Source organism: Agrilus planipennis, unplaced genomic scaffold, assembly GCF_000699045.2.
Source record: "Agrilus planipennis isolate EAB-ADULT unplaced genomic scaffold, Apla_2.0 scaffold224, whole genome shotgun sequence".
Classification (NCBI taxonomy): Eukaryota; Metazoa; Arthropoda; class Insecta; order Coleoptera; family Buprestidae; genus Agrilus; species Agrilus planipennis.
This window is the reverse complement of record NW_020439296.1, coordinates 209,300-228,339: the sequence shown is the minus strand read 5'-3', so window position 1 is coordinate 228,339 and position 19,040 is coordinate 209,300. Positions and strand designations below refer to the sequence as shown.

Below are 19,040 nucleotides of genomic sequence, written 5' to 3'. Positions count from 1 at the left end.
ATTTCAACTACTGGGTCATCTTTGTCTTCTCCAACGTCGATCTGAAACAGATACGGTGGCAAACAGATTAATAATGAGCAACTGAAATTAATTATATCAAGTATTCTCACCTTAATTAATTGTAGAACGTAACATTCCAAAGTTTACAGGTGTGAAAAGTAAACCAACTCCAGGAGGAATACTGTAGCAGAGAATTTGCTATTTCAGTGGAATTCAAATAAATATCCAGTTGCTCTCAATCTTGGGTTGAATATTAACTGCATGATGTTACAAGGTGAAGACGAAACAGCAAATCAAGAATATAATCCATGCATGACCACACCCATGTAGACATTGGCTGTTTCAGTATAACCAAACTGAACTTTAATTCTCTCCCATTTATTATATAACCTGCAGAAATGGATAAAAAACATATTAATTACACGTATAATTAAGAAACATAAATAAAAAGCAAGTAAAAATAGCTCAATTATAAAATAACAAGCGTTACTTTCACGCCATTTTACATTACAACCACAGATCACGACATAGAGCAACTAATATTATAAATGGCATGCATTATCACCTTAATTAACTGCAGAAAGTATCTTTTTAAGGTTCACAGATCGAATGAACAAGCCAAATCCAGGAGGAATACCACTGCAGACTATTCGTTGTTTCAGTTTTCAAATTAATATCCAGATGCCTCCTCCTCACAGGTTCAAAACTATGTTGCAAGGGTAAGACGTCAAAAGCATCAGCTCTTTCAGTACCATCAGAATTACTTCCTTTTCACTTGGACAATCTATAGAAACGGGCAAGAAAACGTTAATTACAACTTCTAAAGCATGTAAATCAGTAATATTTTAATGTGGCAATGTGGTGTTAAAGTTAGAAGCTAACTATTGTGCTGATGGAATGGCCAGTTCCACATTTTGCTTTTGCCGCTTCTAAAACGTCGTTAAAAAGTTGTCTGATGAAAGTAAGTTACAAATGCTTAAGAAATTGAAGTTTCTGGGATCTGGATTAATATTTTTAATTGATACAGTTTACTCACCAGTTTATTCGTCATAAATCCTTCCTTCATCAATGCCACAATGTATCCCTTCTCAATGGAAAAAAGGCACTTTTGTGCTTCTTTTTAGGATAGCTACTTTCTGAATCGAATGAACACTGACACAACCAAGGCACTGTAAATTAATGCCATCCAGGGTTTTTTTAATGTTCCTGTGAAATGAAATCTTATAAGTATTCAGATATAATTAATTAGCCTCCTTGGTAAATAACGTGCATGACACAATACTAAAGTTAATATCAAACAAATATACTAATTATGCCATGTATGCTCACCGTAATTAATTAGAAGATTCTCCAAAATGAAACGAAACCATGACGGGCAACTTGCTTTTTTTTCAGTTGCATCAAAATGAACACTCTTCCATTCTTATTTATCATCAATCTGTAAAAATTGAGAAGAAAAACAAATAAACTACATTATTAAACAATTAAAACACGAAATACAATGAAAGTATGCACCGAAAAGCAAATAAAATTTCAAAATTTTAAAAATGGCGACGTAACGTCGTTTTTAATAAAAGATGGCAAGAAGATAGACAAGATCGTGTAACGGTGTAACACAGCAAGATCTATAAAATCCATAGATTCATAAATAATTGTCAAGTTATGCTACGGATATATAGATAACTATGAAGGAAAAACCTATAGAGCTTAATGAAAAAGCAAATCACCAAGTCAACATTAAATTACTATAAATATTCTTCCTCACTTTCCTAGAATCTTTAATCGATGTTCTCTTTGAATATTTGTTCTCTATGAACTCTCATGATACGAGTCGACAAATGTAGTGGTGCTAATTTGATTTTTTCAGAAAAAATTTAGATAAACTGAAATTTTGCAATACATACAAAGTTGCGAAATTAGGATAGCTATTGCATGAAGCACTGATGACGTAGAAAAACGCCAATCAGAAGCGAAGAATACGATGAATCTTGTGACTATTATCATTATATCTCTATCCTGTCATCTACGTTAATAACTATGTTTTTTGTCCGCATTTTTATAACTATAAAAACCATTAACAGAAATAGTATAAAAAAATTGTAGTGTACAATACACAACGTAAAAATACTTAGATTAGACAAATATCCAAAACAAAGTAAAAAGCATTCATTTACATAAACAATATAAAAAAATTTAATTATTTTCATAGATTGCTTGGGTATGAACCAAAAACATTTAAGTAGATTATTTTAAAAAATAAAAAGCTTAGTTGGTTAAAATTTCTACTCCTACTGTAACATTTCTATATCTTTTTCAAGCCTACAGCAGCGCACTCGTTTAATTTCGCCTGAAGTAAAATAATTTGAATTTAAAATAAGAAGTTTTAAACAGTTTAGTATTGGCAACATGGCAACCCGCCTTACTGCAAAGCATTCTCATCAACAGTGAAGCAGCAGATGTAATTCCTGTATTAGACTCATGATACGAGTCGACAAATGTAGTGGCGCTATTAGCGCTAATTTGATTTTTTCGGAAAAAATTTAGATAAACTGAAATTTTGTAATACATACAATTCTAACAAAATAACGGGTGGTTCGACATTCTATTAACAAAAAAAGTAATATATGTTCGCCACCGCATGCATAATGTGCCAGGAAATTTTATGTTGCGAAAATTGACAATAAATTAATAATACACAATATTAATTGTACTGTATATGCTCACCTTAATAAAATCGAAAGAGAATTTTAATTTTGCATGCAAGGATGTTAAAATGAACATAGCTTTCCTTTTTTATTAGACCATTTGTCAAGCACAAATGCCACGCAACAATTGGTGTCAATTAAATTAGCATATCTTCAGTAGTTTTTGAATCTAAAACCGAAACAATTTTCCTTTTTTTTAACAGAACTAATAGACGCACAATTATGATACGTATTTTAATCCCGCAAACGACGCACAATTTATTGATAAAGTTTGAACAGTGGATTATGTATATCGTGCGTCAGATTCACACGGTTACCGTCGTAGCTTTATAACCATTTTATAACCGTTAACCTTATCTATGCTTACAGTATGCTACTCTATGAACATATGAACGTCATACGATAGATAATCATATGAAGATGCTTGAACGTAAATACCTTAAATACAAATACTAATCATAATAATGAATGTGTTAAGTTCTTCTCTTTTTGATTGTCCCTTTTGCTTATTTTTTGGACATCAATAAACTTTTAAGGATGGTGCTGTGTGCAGTTCCGTCCTGCAACAACAGAAGCGATTCCCAAAATTGGAAAAAAAATATTTCTAATAATGGAGTGAGACGTTTGGGAGGTGTCAAGATTACCTTTCACAGGTAAATTAATATAGGTATAGTTTTGTATTTAAATGTTCTAAAATTGGATGTTTTAAAAATATCTGCAGGTTACCTAAAGACCCTGAAAAGCGGAAATGTTGGATGGAATTATTAGGAATCAACCAATCTTCTTTTAAGTTGATCGACAATGTCCGAGTTTGCTCCCAGCATTTTGAAACCAGTTGTTTCAATAAACGAAGCATTCGAAAGCTGTTAAAAGCAGATGCTTTACCGTTAACACATGTGAAAAATTCCGCTGCTATGATCCAAATAACCCAAACTGATTCTACACAAAATTCAATATCTCGAAATATTCTAACAAGTTTTTCAAGAAGTGGTACGTTTTCTTTTTTAAAGGTTTCAGTTTTTGAACTTAAACTTGTTATTAAACCAAATCTGCAACGTAAAACATACACTTTCAAATAAACTATGAAATGCATTTCTGTTAAAGCATGTAATCAGATAATATTTCTTGGGTTTTACTGAAAAATTGAAAATTTCCATTTGCAAATTTTACTTAATTTATATACATGATAAAATATGGTTTTGGATCTAGGAAATACTACTATGTATGATTCTTTTAAACTTAACTGCTTCATAGTAGTTTATGCATTCACTGTTAACAATCAATTTTCTTAATTATGTTAAAACCTATAACCCATTTTCTTGCAGACATTTCAAAATTCTGAGTTAAAACTTGAATTTTCTTACCACAAACATTTTTTACTTTGGCTTATTTCTAATGATTTCTTAGTTGGGAGAGATATAAAATAAAAAATTTTAATTAAATTAATTTCCTTTCATATTTTGTATTAAGTATTAATTATAAAACGGATAATTTCCTAAATAGTAATAATTTTTGGAAATTTGTTTACTTCTTGCTTTAAAGAGACGGATAAATCAAGAGCAGATTACATGCGAAGATATAGGCAATGTAAAAGTGAAGAAAAATTGAAAACTGCAGGAGTAAATCTAACAAATCAAACATTATCTTCTTTTTTACATACGGACATTAAGAAGGAACCTGCAAATTTTATGTAAGTTTTAATTTTTATAGTCTTCTGTTATTGAGCAATATGAAACTGAAAGTGTAAGAAAAGTTTTAGTAGTTTAAGTTTATCTTTCCGTACAAACCCTTTAATGAATGCTGAAAGGTACCTGTCTTATTTTTAATGTTGTTATTCACATTTTTGTTGTGAAACAAATCATCAAATAGTCAGCACGATGCATTTGCCACAAAAGCATCCTAGTGCAAAATAAGTATAATAATATTGCAATTATAAAAATTAGATGTCGGATTTTTATGTAGATGGTCTTTAGCTAAATTGCTTGTCACTTAAATCGTTTAATGTTACTAATAGATTGAATGAACTATAGGGACATGCATGTTAAAATAGTTAATTCAATTACAAATATATAGAAAATTAGTATTGTCTGTTTGCTCATTCAATTAGTAATATTGTTGATAAGATACCCAAAAAAAGGAAAAAACAAATCATCAAATAACTTATTTTATTAATTGAAATTCTTTGCATATAAGTACGTAATTGTTCTTGTTTTCTATGAAGAGCAAATCCAATAACAATTAGTACAAAATAGTACAAAATTTTAAATTATAAGGCAGTTATTTATTCTATACATATTTGGTGTTTATTTATACAGCAAAATTTAAAAACGTTTTTATTACAGAGAAAATACAGAATCACTCTCACTACTGACTGTGAAAACAGAAGAATATGAAAACCCTACTATCGACGTGTAAGAACCATTTTTAAACTCTTATAAACAGTACATGAAACAAAATAGTTACATTCAATCATAAAGGAAATAAAATAATGTAACTTTCATTTTAGCGATCCAGAATGGGAAGATTGCATAAAGACAGAAGAAGGAATAAATGTAAAAGAAGAATCAAAGAATGACAAAAATTTTGCATTGAAAATGGATGTGAAAGAAGAAGTAGAGAGTGATATTATTAATGAACAAGAAGGAATAAAACGTCACAGACTATTTATTGTTACACAACCATCCCCTGTTATTGAAGAAGATGAAATAAAAGAAGTTATTGCTGATCCCCTGCAGGTTATTGAGCCAGTTGCAAAAAAGTTGTCCTGCTTCAAACCATCCATTTCATTGCGCGATATCCGTACTTTGACCGAGAAAATTCCTACACATTTGCAATCAAACGAGCTAACAGTACCGTTAAAATACCTCAAGGCGAAATGAAATAATATCCCTATGTAAATGGTCCAATGTCCAGTTGAAATCTGCATTGAATGTTTTTAAATCAAGTATTGACAGCCAAAATATCAATCAAAACGATGAAAAATCGGTTAATGTCTTTTCGAAATATTATTCTGAAAATGAATTTCTTGAATTCTTTTTTGCCCACTACACACTTCCTCAAATTAATGAGGAAAAATTTGTTGCTGTTGTCACACCCCCGCCGGGAATCGAACCCGGGCTCTTTGGCTTTACGCGCCAATGCTTTGACCACTAAGCTACGAGAGATGAGAGATGACAACAGCAACAAATAAACAAATGCAAAAACGGATTCAAGTGAAGCCTTAACTTAGGTAGTCTGAAAACCGAAACGCGCTTCTATTCCTAATAAGAAAAATGAAGTAAAAAGGGGATCTCAGCTATGAAGAAGTGAATAATGTTGATAAAATAGGACCGTAGATATTCTTAATAGAAACAATAAATTAATTCAAACGAAAATGAGTTCTGGTATTCTTATTGGATGCGTTGGAGTACACCTACAGCACTTCAACTGAACAAAAGTGTGGCATTCGATTTGTTGTACATCAACTTTAGAATTGGTTAAAGGTAAATAAAAATAAATAAAATATTTTTATAATTTTGCCTAGTTTAATATTATATAATTTTTAAAAGCCGTATAGATTCTTTTATGTCTAGGGAATAGCTTTGTTGAAATTTTACCCACTAATATTTTTGGTTTTAGACCCGCAATAGTTTAATCCGAAGTGAATGAGTCTAAAAAGCATAATCGCTAGTGGAGGATATAAAACGCATTCATCTGCGACTGCGCATCATTTTTGGTCTTGTTAGTTATCACTGACGTATTATATGTATTTATATTATCTATGATTTATATCTTATCTATGGTTGCCACACAAACGTAGAAAGCCATATCTTTCTCTCTATGCAAAATTGAGTATCCACCATTGCTTTGGTGTCAAATACCCTTTGTGTATCTATTATCTATGGATAAAAGTAGACATCATAGTGAACGTTATATGATATAATATACAATAAACATTAGTGTGTAAAACTGGTAAAATTTAGTGAACCATAATTTCAATAGTATTACATAGTATAAAAAATAAAATTATTTTGAATAATATTATGCTATAACATTGAGTGGTGAATAAAAGACATCATAGTGGACGTTATACATAATATAAAATATAACCTAAAACCACAATATAAGAGGTCTTGTAATACAGTTTACAGACCATTGTTCGTGTGTGTGGTATTTCATTTGGAATATTAAACATTATCATGGCAAAAACATCAACAGAAAGATCGAGACTACACCGTCTGCGAAAATCTCAGCAAGCCCAAGCTAAACGACAGGCACCAAAAACCGGTGCACAACGAGTACGTGAGTACAGAGCGCGTCGAAAAGCATTGAAAGCGACAGCTGCTATTGTTAACAATCCTACGTCACAAATAGGAGACATAGCTCCTGGTATGTTTGTGTGTTTGAAGAAGTTTCACTTCGGTAGCATGTTGTATAATTGTTTGGGAAAAGTTTTTCAGATTCTTGTTCAGAATTATTAATTTTAATAAAATCTAACCTGAGATCGACAGAAAAGAATATGTGATATGTAAATTTGATATCATTTCACTTTCAAGGTGATATGGAAAACTACATTTTGAAAAAAGACGTTTTGCCCCACATTTTCAACTGCCAAAATAATGGGAAATCTGCGGAAAATCTTCATCTCACTCTGAGCAAGGGAAGTTGTCTATCCCAAAGGACGGAAATATTGGAGGATTCATCTGTTGCACATCCTGAATCATTGAACTCTGAAGAAATTGATGAAAATCAATCATTCAATATCATATCAGGTAAGAATTAAAAAATTGAAAGGGCATATGCGGGTATCAATACTTATACAATAATTTTTTTTTGATAAAGATAATATGTAGCTAGGTANAAAATCCTTGTCACCTTTCTTCACAACTTGAACGAAAATCTGGTTCATCTTCTTGTTTATTGGAATCTTGTAATTTAATTTCTAAGATTGTTTTATACGTGATTTTATTCTGAATAAAAGAATTAAATTACACGTTCTTTCTCAACCAAACAAGAGTTCTTGACACAAATAAAACATTAAAAAACAACATAAACACGGTCAACTTGACCAAATCAAAATGAAGTTATAACTATGATTATTTATACTAAGCTTAACAACTATCCCCAAGGTAGCAGTACTAACCAGAAGTTACATATATCGTAATATTTTTAATTTTTAGAGAAAGATCAAGATGAAGACAAACTTGATACAGTTGCGATTGGTAATAAACGAAAAAGAAGTTGCTCAGTTGAATTCACTGCAGAAGGTTTGGGTCATACTTTAGAATGCAAGAGTTTTACATTCGAAAGAAATTTAGGAATAGAAAACGATGAGGAATTCCATTTTAAAAGTTTAAATGCTGACCTAGGTAAGAATTTTAAAAGTTTTCCGAGTTAAATCGTTAATAAAAATTTTCTATTAATTTTGCACGTAGTTTTTAATACTTACACATGTACTTTGATTTGTAATTGAATTCCGATTTGTTAATTGTTTGAAATTAAATCTCAAATAGAAAAATTATTTAAAAAAATAAAAATTTGTGGAATGTGAAGCCTTTTTTTCTAAGTTTATAACGTTGTATTTTTAGAAAATTGTCATGAAAATATACAAGACGTAACTGCTGTAGATAGTGAACAAAGGGATTGTTCAACTAAAGTGATAATAGAAAGTATCGATGTTAATTTAGGTTAGTTATTTATAATTTTAACATAATTAGGTTTAAATATAAAAAATCGTAAAACATTTTAGAATCAAAAACCTCCAAAGTTGATAAGAAAGATGCAGCAGAAAACAAAAATGACGAGGAATTGGATTCTGAAAACTTTGCGGTTAATTTAGGTAAAATTATACAAATTATTTAATGGTAGGCAAGTAAATTTATGTGCATGACCAACCGTTCACATTGACAGGTAACGGAAGAAAGAGATGTTTAATAGAATGGAGTCATGAAGAGAAAGACGTGATGGAAAAATATTTCTGTAGACATATTAAATTGAGAATTGCTCCAACAAAGCAAGAAGTGCTACAGATAATAAAATTGTATCCAAAAATATTCAAGGATATAAAATGGGATGCTATACAAGCTTATGTTTGTAACAAATACAACCCTAAAAAGTAATTAAAATTGTACATTTAATTGAAAAAAAAAAAATAGTTTTCTTTAGATGTGTGTTTAATCTCAAATTAACATTTCTTGAATACTTTAGATTTATTTTTTTTATTCTAAGATTAAGGACACAAAATCAAATACGAGTAAGTCAGAAAAAGTTTTATTTATAGATTTTCCGCGATAATTATTTCGCAATACCGTGGCTTTCTCAGGTAGAGAAAGTGCTGTTATTTTTTTACCGAAACAAGCTACAGTGTGGTAAAATAATTATTGTGGAGCTTCTTTTAACAAAAATTGTTGGAATACTTACTCGTGAATGATTTTGCGCTCGTAAAACAGAGTTGAATAAGAAATATTTACACTATTTTTAATTAAGGATTATTTTTGCTGAGTATATTTTTCATTTTAGCCAAAAAATTGCTTTGTCTCCAGTTTACACCGGTTCCATTAAAGTGTATGTAATCATTTTCAACACTCACATTCCACCACACACTACTGAAAATACAACTGAAATATAATTTTACTTTTTAGGGAAAGTGATTGTATACCATTCGAGTCGGTTCAACGCAAGGAGAACGAGTAAGCATTTTGTTGTATATATGTACGTATAATAAAATATATTATTCCTTCGTTTTTTTTTCAGCTATATATATCCTTTTTTACATATAGATATTAAAGAAGAACCAACACATCTTATGTAAGACTAATATCAAATTTTAAGGAGTCTATTATTAATTGAGCAGTTAAATCGGTGTTTTGCCGGAATTGTCTACGGCGTGCTGATGAGAACCGGAGAATCCGAAATCGCGATCTACGTCCGACAATTTCGGCAAACCATTTATGAATTTATGTTTAGTTGAATCATGTTTAAATATTTTATCGAAAATGTCTTTATTAATACATTAATAGTTTTCTTTTTATTATATTGTATTTTAGCGATCCATTGTTGGAAGAAAACATATCGGAGATTAAAATAAAAGAAGAACTGAAAATAATTACAGAGTGTGAAGGTGAAGAAGATAAAATTGCTGTCTCTCCGCCTTCCAGTCCTATTAACGATATTGTTCGAAATTTGTTGGAAACACCGTTCAATCAATGGAAAGACAATGATAAATGCGAAATTTTGCAAAATGGACGACCAACTAATAAACTTTCGATTTGTGCAAAAAAAGAAATAAAAAAGACCGGTAAATCTTATAACATAAACTTTAAATCGGTTTGGTTTAAAGAGTATCTGTGGCTCTGCAGCAGTACTGTGCTGGAAAAATTGTTTTGTTGGCCCTGTTTACTATTTAGTAATAAAAACTCCGTATGGAATAAGGAAGGATTCTCGGATTTGTTAAATATAACAAGAGCATTACGCAAACATGCAGATTCTGTAGAACACTTGAAATCTGAATTGATGCTAAGAAATTTTGATAAAAATCAAAGCATGTCCCAAAACTCTGTAAATTTCAGACTTTTTAAAATACAGTTCAACGAGCATGTTAGATTAAATAGACTCCTTCTTCACGTAGTTATTGATGCAGTATTATATTTAGGCAAACAACATCTTGCATTTCGAGACCATGACGACAGCATTGATCCCATAAATCAGGGGAATTTTAAAGAGTTGTTAAGTCTATTATTAATCCGAAGTCCAATAGAAATAAGGAATCAATATGAAAAAATTAAAAATGTATTTACAGGAGATTGTCAATCAATTGAAAATGATTTAATTGGATGTATTTCTGAATACATAAACGATTATGTTACTACAGAAATAAGTGAATCTAACTTCTTTTCAATAGAAGTTGATGACGCTACAGATATAACCCAATCTTCACAGTGCTCTTTAATAATCAGATTAGTTAATTCAGAAGGTAAATTGGTGGAACGTTTTATGGGATTCCATGATGTGAGCGCAGATAGAACATCGGATATGTTGTACAATATATTACATACAATTCTCGAGCAATTTAACTATGAACATAAATTAGTAGGACAATGTTATGATGGGTCAAGCGTAATGTCTGGACATTTAAATACACTTCAGAAAAAAATTAAAGATAAGGCCCCTCAAGCTGTTTTTGTCCACTGCGTCGTGCATCACCTTAATCTGGTGCTACAGCAAAGTCTCGTAAAAATTTTATCTTGTCGCCTATTCTTTGCAAGCGTTAGTGGAATTTCTTCTTTTTTCAAAGACTCTGAAAATAGCTCATATACACATAACTCCACTTCACCAACTGTACCAAAAACTCGATGGTCTTGTCATTCTAAGTTATTGAATGTAATTATTGAAGACTGGAATAAACTAAAAGATGTTTTTGAATTTATAGTAACTTGCGAACAGTCAGATAAGAAATCAATACAACCTGCAAAAGGGTTTTTAAACGATATGAATAGCTTTGAATTTACTTTTTTGGCCGTCGTGTTTAATGAAATTTTTTGTTCCTTCGATATTTTATACGACATCCTTCGAAAAAGATCATTAGATATAATTTACTGCATGTCAGAGGTAAAAAAAACTTGCGAAATATTAAGAGGAAAAAGAACGGATGAGGTCTTTAACACTCTGTTTCTTAAAACTATTGCACTGACAGAATTCAACACGAAAACGAGTGTGAAAAGGAAAGATGTGGATTTTGACCAAGATCAAATTAAAACAAAATGCCAAGTGCAATTTTTTGAAATTTTAGACCACATTTTAATGGAAATGGATGTTAGATTTCAGGATTGTGAAAAAATTAAATTTGTTTGCCTTATCGATACCACCCAATTTGAACGATACAAATCGTGTTTTCCTTCTGAAGCTTTGCAAAATTTACAATTCCATTATCCAAATATATTTACAAAAATGCAGCGCCTTCGAAACGAGCTAAGTCTGATTTATGCTGATGAAAATTATCGAAGTAAAACAACGCTAGAAGTTTTTGAACAGCTTCATGAGAACAAGGACACTTTTACAGAAACCTTCAAATTATTTTCGCTTGTTTTGACGATTCCTTCTACTGGTGTTTCTGTTGAAAGAAGTTTCTCATGTCTTGCAAGAATAAAAACATATTCAAGAAGCACTATGAGCACAAGCCAAAAGAAACTTTTATCGTTAGCCAATATTTCAATACAAAAAGAATTGCTACTTGATATTATGAAGAAGCAACCATTCTATGAGGACATAATCGATAAGTTTGCAAGTCTAAACGACAGAAAAATAAATTTAATATATAAAAAATAAGTAAGTACCTGCCTATATCCGAGTATAAATGGTAACATTTTATACAATTTTTTTTCTCTCGGGAGTCTCAGATATACTTAATCTATTTAGATTTAACACGAAATATTCACATTTTTCGACATATTCCCTGACGCATATTCTGAGGGATATTCGAATGTATACTGTACCTGACCCTAAGTTTAGTTTTCCTAGATTTTTTTACATCTCACCTATTTTTGAAGGCACAAGCTACCACTGGATTCCATTAAAGAACAGTCCACTTTCATAAGAAAGTAGCAACAAAAATACTCCGCAAAAATGAATTATATCCACCCAACTAAAGTAACTACCACAATCTGGAGAAAAAAATCTGGCCACAAAGTGTTGAAACGTTTAGGTTTCGATGCTGAAAAACGATGCAATGAACTTGTGAATGAAAATGAAACTATACACTATACAACATGTGTAAGTAACAATTTTCAAAAATACTGAAATATATTAGTGTTTCTTTTTTTCCGTCATATAGGAATATTCCTTTTTATAGAGATAAACGGACATTAAAGAAGAATCAATACGTCTTATGAAGATTTTAGTTTTGGTTTCTAAGAGGTCTACCATTAACTGGTACTGTGAGTGTGAATGTGTAAGCCAAGTTTCGATGGTTATACTCTCTTTCCTATTTCTTCTTGGTCCCCACAAAGGAACTTGCTGTTACACTTATCCGAAAGATATAACGCTTGCGTTTTAAAATTTTGGGGGGGGGGTGTGACCAGAATTGATTTTTCGAAGCAATAACATTCGATTTGTTGTACATTTACTTTCTAATCAATTGGTTATTGTAATGTGTATAAGGTAATAAAAATAAATAAATTTTAGAGTTTTGTCCAGTTTAATACTTTACAGTTTTTAAAAAGCATGTGCAGTTTTTTATGTTGAAGAATGGATTCACCCCCAAATATTAGGTACTAAAATCTTTGGTGATTTAGACCGCTTTTCATGTCGATGTGTGTTGATATAAAATGCAAGATAAATGTACTATTAGATGGAACATAACATGTATCAACATGTCGCACAGAACGATATCTGACCGGTGGGAGGAGGGGGTTCTGTTTTGGCCAAATTTACTGTTCACCCGAATGAGATTCGCCTATGAACAGTCGTTTTTGCTCCCACGCCCCCTTATGCGAGTGAAAATGATCATGGGTATACAAATCTCATTGCTAGATTTTAAAGAAACATTATTGTCTTTGTATACTTTACAGGCTTGGTCTCAATACAGAATGAGAATTATCACGAAATTTCTTACAGGAATTAAAATATTAAAAATGTTGATTTGAAAATAGAGCTATTATAAATATTAGAACACCCAGATAGTTTTCATAAAAAACCTTATAAATTGCTACACTGATAAAATATATATTCGGCAAAAATCAAATGAAATTTGATGTTTCAAATAGAAATGATAAAAGTATTCAAATACAAAAAAAAATATTTTTTATGAATAGTGTTAAAGTGAGGAAGTAGCGAGGTATCACCTAATTTTCAATTATTTTACGATTAGATGCGTTACGAATTAGTTTCATTAAAATTTTTAAATATTGTTCGGACGATTTGTATTTGTTTAGTACGTTTATTCTATAAGAGATGACACTAAAGTTCTATTCCTTTATTTTATACTACTATTTTGACAGCAGTGAAGAATATTCGTATTGATATACAGCGTGTATATTTACGGTGAGTTACTAATTTTTTTAACGTGCAAATTTAAACTTTATATTGTTTGAAGTGTATGTTATACATTTTTTAAAGTTTAGGTTCTGCTGTTGACATATAATACATTTTCTAAGATCAGAAATCCGAGTAAATATTTTTTTGAAAAACTTGCGTTCGATTAAAAGGTTAAGTGTTTATAATCATTCATTTAAAACAAATGTAAAATATTCTAGCAGTTAAAACAGCTAACCAAATTTGAGTAAATGTTATGGACCCAAAATTGATATAAAGTTGGCTTGTTGCTTGTAAATGTTTCAGTAAAAAGTTGGGTAGACAATTTATGAATATCCGACAAGTATATAAAAATTATAAAGCAATAACCAGCTTTACGCAACGTTGCCAAATTTCGTACTGAATCATTCTTTCAGAATATACAAAGATAAAGTGTATATTATGGTGTATACCTATAACTAGGTATATAATGGTTAAATCGAAATTATTTTATTTATTTCCAAAGCTAAATTTTAATTATTTTTTTAGGGCAGTATTGATTATTTACTGTAAAAGTCTATGTAGCAACCTAGCATAAAATGATAAAAAATATATCGTACCTAATAAGAATATTGTACATTTTGTAAATACTGTGTATACAGTATATGTATTATATATGTGTATCGTCTCACAAACAAAAAATATCAATATTGAATAAAAATACATTAAAATGTTTCTTTCTCGTGTATAAAAGGAATAAGAAAGGATATTTAGAAATTCAACCCATAAGGGAGTGAAAAGTGGTGGTAATATTTATATGGAACATTTTTGTTTTTGGCGATTTACTTGAAAGTTAATCATACAGCTACTTCGGCTTTTTAAAAAAATCAACCTCTAGAAGGGGGGTGAAAACTGGTTGCTACGTTTGTATGAGGCATACCTATTCTACTTGTGGTCAGATTCACTTGAAACTTGGTCTTAAAGTACTTTCATGTAATTAATGAAACACTTATTTCGGCATTTTAAAAAGATTAACCTCTGAAGTGAAATGAAATGAAGTTTAAAGGACAACGTGTCTAATTTTTTGATTGCCCGTACCGTCCGCTTACCGTACTGTCCACTATGCCGAGGTTTTCGGGACTTCCCATTCATAGGGGTATGGTTTCTCAGGCGTACCGTTCAAAATTCTTACATATAACAAACTCATCCCGAAAATGTAGATGGTCAACACAGATTTTTATTTTAAACACGCATCAAACACCACCACGTAAAGAATCTCCACTGCCAGGCATTGTAATAGGTAAATACATAGGCGCAACTGGCATCCAATTTTTGACTTAATTCTGACTTGCAATTTATTATGTGACTTGGATAACTTCAATCTTATTGTTTCTATATCTAAATGAACGTTAATTTATTTTTGATTACAGCAATATTACCAAATGCCTAGAGGACGCCCACAAAAACACCAAACTTTAAACTTTTTGCCACGTCACCATGGAGAACATCCTGTACATTTAAAAGGTACCTAGTACATTTCAGTTATATACAACATCAGTAATTTAATTTTTCTAACGTAAAAACTTCTGCAATTAAAACGGTATTGTTCCCTCTCAAGAGGCACTTTTAAAATGACGAAGAGTAAAATTTAAGATATTTGACAAATAGAACATTAAATAACATTAACAACATTGAAAAAAAAACAGAATTGAAAGTATATGTAGGTACTAAAAATCGCTTGTTGTTGAAACTCGACTAATAGGCAAATATCGTACTGTCCAAAACGCTGGTAATCAAAAATCCTTATATGACCTTGGAGGGAGCGCGTGACGTCACGATACTGTTGAGTGTTCTCAACAGCAGTGTAGGCAATCGCTTTGCGGCCTCTGCAGTCGACAAAAGTGTTCATTATTTACGTAGTTTCGATAATTAAAGTTCCATTTTCCAAATGCCAACCCCCAAAATGAGCTATCGGTGGTGTTATGTGCCTAACTGTGGAAACACAACAAGAAAAACACCGGGAAAACTGTTTTTTTGCGTACCTTTAGAAGAAAGAATGAAAAAAAAGTGGTTTGGTGTTGCTCGTCGCAAGTACATACCAACAAAAACGCGCTTGTTTTGCTGCGAGGATCATTTCATTTTGAAGCATGACATGGAAAACTACTTAAAGTATTCATTAACGGGTACCGCAAAAAAACTGAAAAAAGACGTTCTGCCCCACATTTTCAACTGCCAAAATAATAGAAAAGTTACGGAAAATCTTTGTTCTCCTTTGAAAAAGAGAAGTTGTCAAACCCAAGTGATGGAAACAATAAAGGAGTCAACTGCTACATATTCTGGATCCTCAAACTCCGAAGAAATTGGTGAAAATGAATCACTAAACGTCATAGGTAAGAATTAATAATCGTAAAGAAATACAATTGTGTTTGATAGCATTCAGGCTTTTAGAAATCGCGATTTTGAAATATTTGAGTTGAAAAATATTAGTTTTTAAATTTTAATTCAACGATTCGTATTTGTTGTTTACTCGAAGTTCTTGAATGTAAAAATTAGACAATTTAATTCTGGTAAAATAAAATTTCAGACGTTTTGGAATTTAAGAGTATGTTGCGATTTTCAAATTTGGATTTCAAAAATCTAGATAGATAATACGATATTTTAGATCAATCTTAATAAATTGAGGCCATATTTCAAGAAATCGTGATAGTTGATAGAACGAACTGCTGAATAAATGCACCACGTATGCTTAATGTTTGTTACTCATAATCAAAGGGCTGCCAGAAGCTGCTGGACGTATGCTAAACGTAGTTGCTTCAAGTCCCTACAGTATCGTGACGCCATACTACTGAAAAGCAATCCCGAGAGGCCCGAGAATTGATGGATTTTCAAAGTAATTTTTAACGAAAAATTGAAGGCGAAACAAATTAAATAAAATTCTTATTGAATAAGGAACAAAACTATTTTGCATATTTCCGTGTATAATAAATTTAGAATGAAATGAATATTGTTTTAGATACAGCTCAGAATAAATATCTGTTCGGGTGAAATGTTCAGGGGAAGTGAGAGTGCATTCGGATAAACAAGGAGCGGCGTAGTCTAGCGGTTTAATTAGATCGTAGATCATTCGGAAGGACAACTATTACTTGCCCTGGTTCAAGCTTTCTGTAGGTTTCATAGAACTTACAATTAGACCATTCAGGTAAATGCTGAGGAAATAGTATTCCACAAATAATTTTTCACTTCTCTTCTGTCTTCATTTCGTTCAGTTCGTTTTTCTCTCTCTAACCTACACTATCCACCCATTCCCACGAAACTTAAAAGGAGGCTGAAGAAGATTTTTCCCTTTGAGCAGGGTGTAGGGTGTATGGCTCACCAGAATTAGTAACTGGTGGGAATAAAACATTCATTTTTGTTAACCTGTCCTATTTACATAACTGTTCTAGTTATGTTCTGTCATAGTTAGTAAGTAATCTGGCAGATTCAATTGATTCATAGTAAATAATCTTTCACTTCTCTTCTGTCTTCATTTCGTTCATTTCGTCTTTCTCTTTCCAACCTACACCATCTACCCATTCCCACGAAACCTAAAAGGAGGCTGAAGAAGGTTTTCCCCTTTGCACAGGGTGTAGGGTGTATGGCTCACCAGAATTAGTAACTGGTGGTAATAAAACATCCATTTTTATTAACCTGTCCTATTTTCATAAATGTTCTAGATACTACACGGTCATAGTTAGTAAGTAATCTGCCAGCTCCAATTGATTCACGGTAAATAAGTTTTGAGAATCGAGAAAGGCTTTGCTACTTGAACCACCCTCATGTGTTGCCCTTAAATGAGCCCTTGCCGATATTTATTCTGAGCTGTACCTACTTTTTTTTCATCCATTACTTTTTATTTTTGTATTTTCAGAGAATGGTCAAAATGAAAAACAATCTGATGCAGTTGCAAAAACTAATGAACGAAAAAGAAGTTGTTCGACTGAATCAACTACAGAAGGTTCAGGTTAGTAAAAAAATAACATTTACGGGAATAACATACCTATTTCTAAATTATACCATATTTCAGAATCCAATAATTTCACATTAGAAAGAAGAGGTACAGCTGAATTAGGAACAAAAAATGGCAAGGAATTCAATTCTGAAAGCTTGAATGCTGACCCAGGTAAGAATTTAAAAAATAGTCTAGTAACTTTGCCCGTGCTTTTTTATATTTCAATTTGTTAATTAGGTACTATGCATTCCTTCATTCTTTGGTAATTGTTTGAAATTAAACCTTAGAAAGATTAAAAAAAAAATTGTGGAATATGCAGCAGTAGGTAGACAACACTCGTTTCCGACCAAAATTCCATATATTTTTTTATGAAGGTTCATTTTCAACGTCTTTTGGTAGGGAACGAAGTTTACCTATCTATTTGCCACTTTTTATTGAACTTTATAGAGTGGTGTTTTTAGAAAATAGTGATGAAAAAGAAAAACAAAATGTAGCTGCTGTAAATAGTATACAAAAGGATTTTTTAACTGAGGTGACTCTAGAAAATAGCGATGTTAATTCAGGTTAGTAAAATTACTATTAAAAAATTGCACCACATTCTACAATAAAATTTTTTTAATGATGAGAAATCGAATTCTGAAAACATTGGCGCTAATTTAGATAAAGTAGCTGAAAATGTTTATAGTAGGTATAGACATGTAATGTAAAAAATAAACAGGGCAACTTAAAATATTAAAGTTCATTTATAATAATTTTTCCAACTTGTTTCAATGTAAGCTTACTTATGTAGATGACCAACCGTTCACGTTGAGAGGTTACAAAAGAAGAAGGAGAAATTTAATGAAATGGAGTGATGAAGAAAAACAAGTAACGGAAAAATTTTTCCGTAGACATATCAACCTGAGAATTTCTCCAAAAAAGCGAGAAGTACTACAGTTAATAAAATTGCATCCAAAACTATTCAAAGATCGAAAGTGGGATGTTATAAAAGTTTATGTATGCAACAAATACAATTCTAAAAGGTAACTAAAATTGTATTTTTAACAAAAAAATATTTGAATTTTAGATGTTTCTTTTCATTTGAAATTAAAAATTTTGAAATTTTTTTATTTTATTTTTTTACTGGCTTCGTCTTGTTAAGTATATTTTTCATTTAAGCAAAAGTATGGCTTTGTCTCCAGTTCAGACAGATTCTATTGATTTGTAAGTAATAATTTTATAAATTTACATTCCATACACTGCTAAAAAGTACAATTGAAATATAATTTTACTTTTTAGGGAAAGTGATGGTATGTCATGCGATTCAGCTCGAAGGAAAGAGATTGAGTAACTATTTTAATGTATTTACATAATACAATGAG

General features: G+C 31.1%; 3 protein-coding genes and 1 long non-coding RNA gene across 14 annotated transcripts; 3 read left to right on the top strand and 1 right to left on the bottom strand.

Annotated features, from left to right (window-relative positions):
* Positions 1 to 285: 285 nt before the first annotated feature.
* Positions 286 to 1,659, bottom strand: LOC108739545. The gene is made up of 4 exons (XR_003231905.1): positions 1,330 to 1,659; positions 1,037 to 1,206; positions 566 to 784; positions 286 to 390 (listed from the first exon to the last, which is right to left on the bottom strand). It is a non-coding gene; the product is annotated as an uncharacterized LOC108739545 (long non-coding RNA).
* A 1,427-nt stretch (positions 1,660 to 3,086) lies between these two features.
* LOC108739539 (THAP domain-containing protein 2) lies at positions 3,087 to 5,781 on the top strand. The gene is made up of 5 exons (XM_018473477.1): positions 3,087 to 3,358; positions 3,427 to 3,695; positions 4,248 to 4,395; positions 5,048 to 5,116; positions 5,212 to 5,781. The coding sequence occupies exons 1-5, from the start codon at positions 3,243 to 3,245 to the stop codon at positions 5,582 to 5,584; spliced, it is 975 nt and encodes a 324-aa protein (XP_018328979.1). The 5' UTR covers positions 3,087 to 3,242; the 3' UTR covers positions 5,585 to 5,781.
* Positions 5,782 to 5,825: 44 nt separating this feature from the next.
* On the top strand, positions 5,826 to 12,868 carry LOC108739564 (zinc finger MYM-type protein 1). 7 transcript variants are annotated; one of them, XM_018473534.2, is made up of 13 exons: positions 5,826 to 6,187; positions 6,324 to 6,982; positions 7,241 to 7,456; positions 7,865 to 8,053; positions 8,273 to 8,371; positions 8,434 to 8,523; positions 8,595 to 8,799; positions 9,204 to 9,248; positions 9,326 to 9,373; positions 9,438 to 9,491; positions 9,731 to 12,008; positions 12,230 to 12,452; positions 12,532 to 12,868. In XM_018473534.2, the coding sequence occupies exons 3-11, from the start codon at positions 7,246 to 7,248 to the stop codon at positions 12,006 to 12,008; spliced, it is 3,219 nt and encodes a 1,072-aa protein (XP_018329036.1). In that variant the 5' UTR covers positions 5,826 to 6,187; positions 6,324 to 6,982; positions 7,241 to 7,245; the 3' UTR covers positions 12,230 to 12,452; positions 12,532 to 12,868. The 7 variants fall into 7 exon arrangements, with proteins under 7 accessions (XP_018329036.1, XP_018329035.1, XP_018329038.1 ...); XM_018473533.2 differs by having other exon boundaries at positions 6,324 to 6,986; XM_018473536.2 differs by having other exon boundaries at positions 6,324 to 7,073; positions 9,731 to 9,981.
* A 763-nt stretch (positions 12,869 to 13,631) lies between these two features.
* LOC108739535 lies at positions 13,632 to 19,040 on the top strand. Of its 5 annotated transcripts, none has more exons than XM_025978316.1 (8): positions 13,632 to 13,721; positions 15,122 to 15,215; positions 17,599 to 17,691; positions 17,755 to 17,850; positions 18,141 to 18,242; positions 18,470 to 18,701; positions 18,838 to 18,882; positions 18,958 to 19,040. In XM_025978316.1, the coding sequence occupies exons 2-8, from the start codon at positions 15,134 to 15,136 to the stop codon at positions 19,007 to 19,009; spliced, it is 702 nt and encodes a 233-aa protein (XP_025834101.1). In that variant the 5' UTR covers positions 13,632 to 13,721; positions 15,122 to 15,133; the 3' UTR covers positions 19,010 to 19,040. The 5 variants fall into 5 exon arrangements, with proteins under 5 accessions (XP_025834101.1, XP_025834102.1, XP_025834099.1 ...); XM_025978317.1 differs by lacking the exon at positions 13,632 to 13,721 and adding an exon at positions 14,351 to 14,991; XM_025978314.1 differs by lacking the exon at positions 13,632 to 13,721 and adding an exon at positions 15,454 to 16,081 and having other exon boundaries at positions 15,128 to 15,215.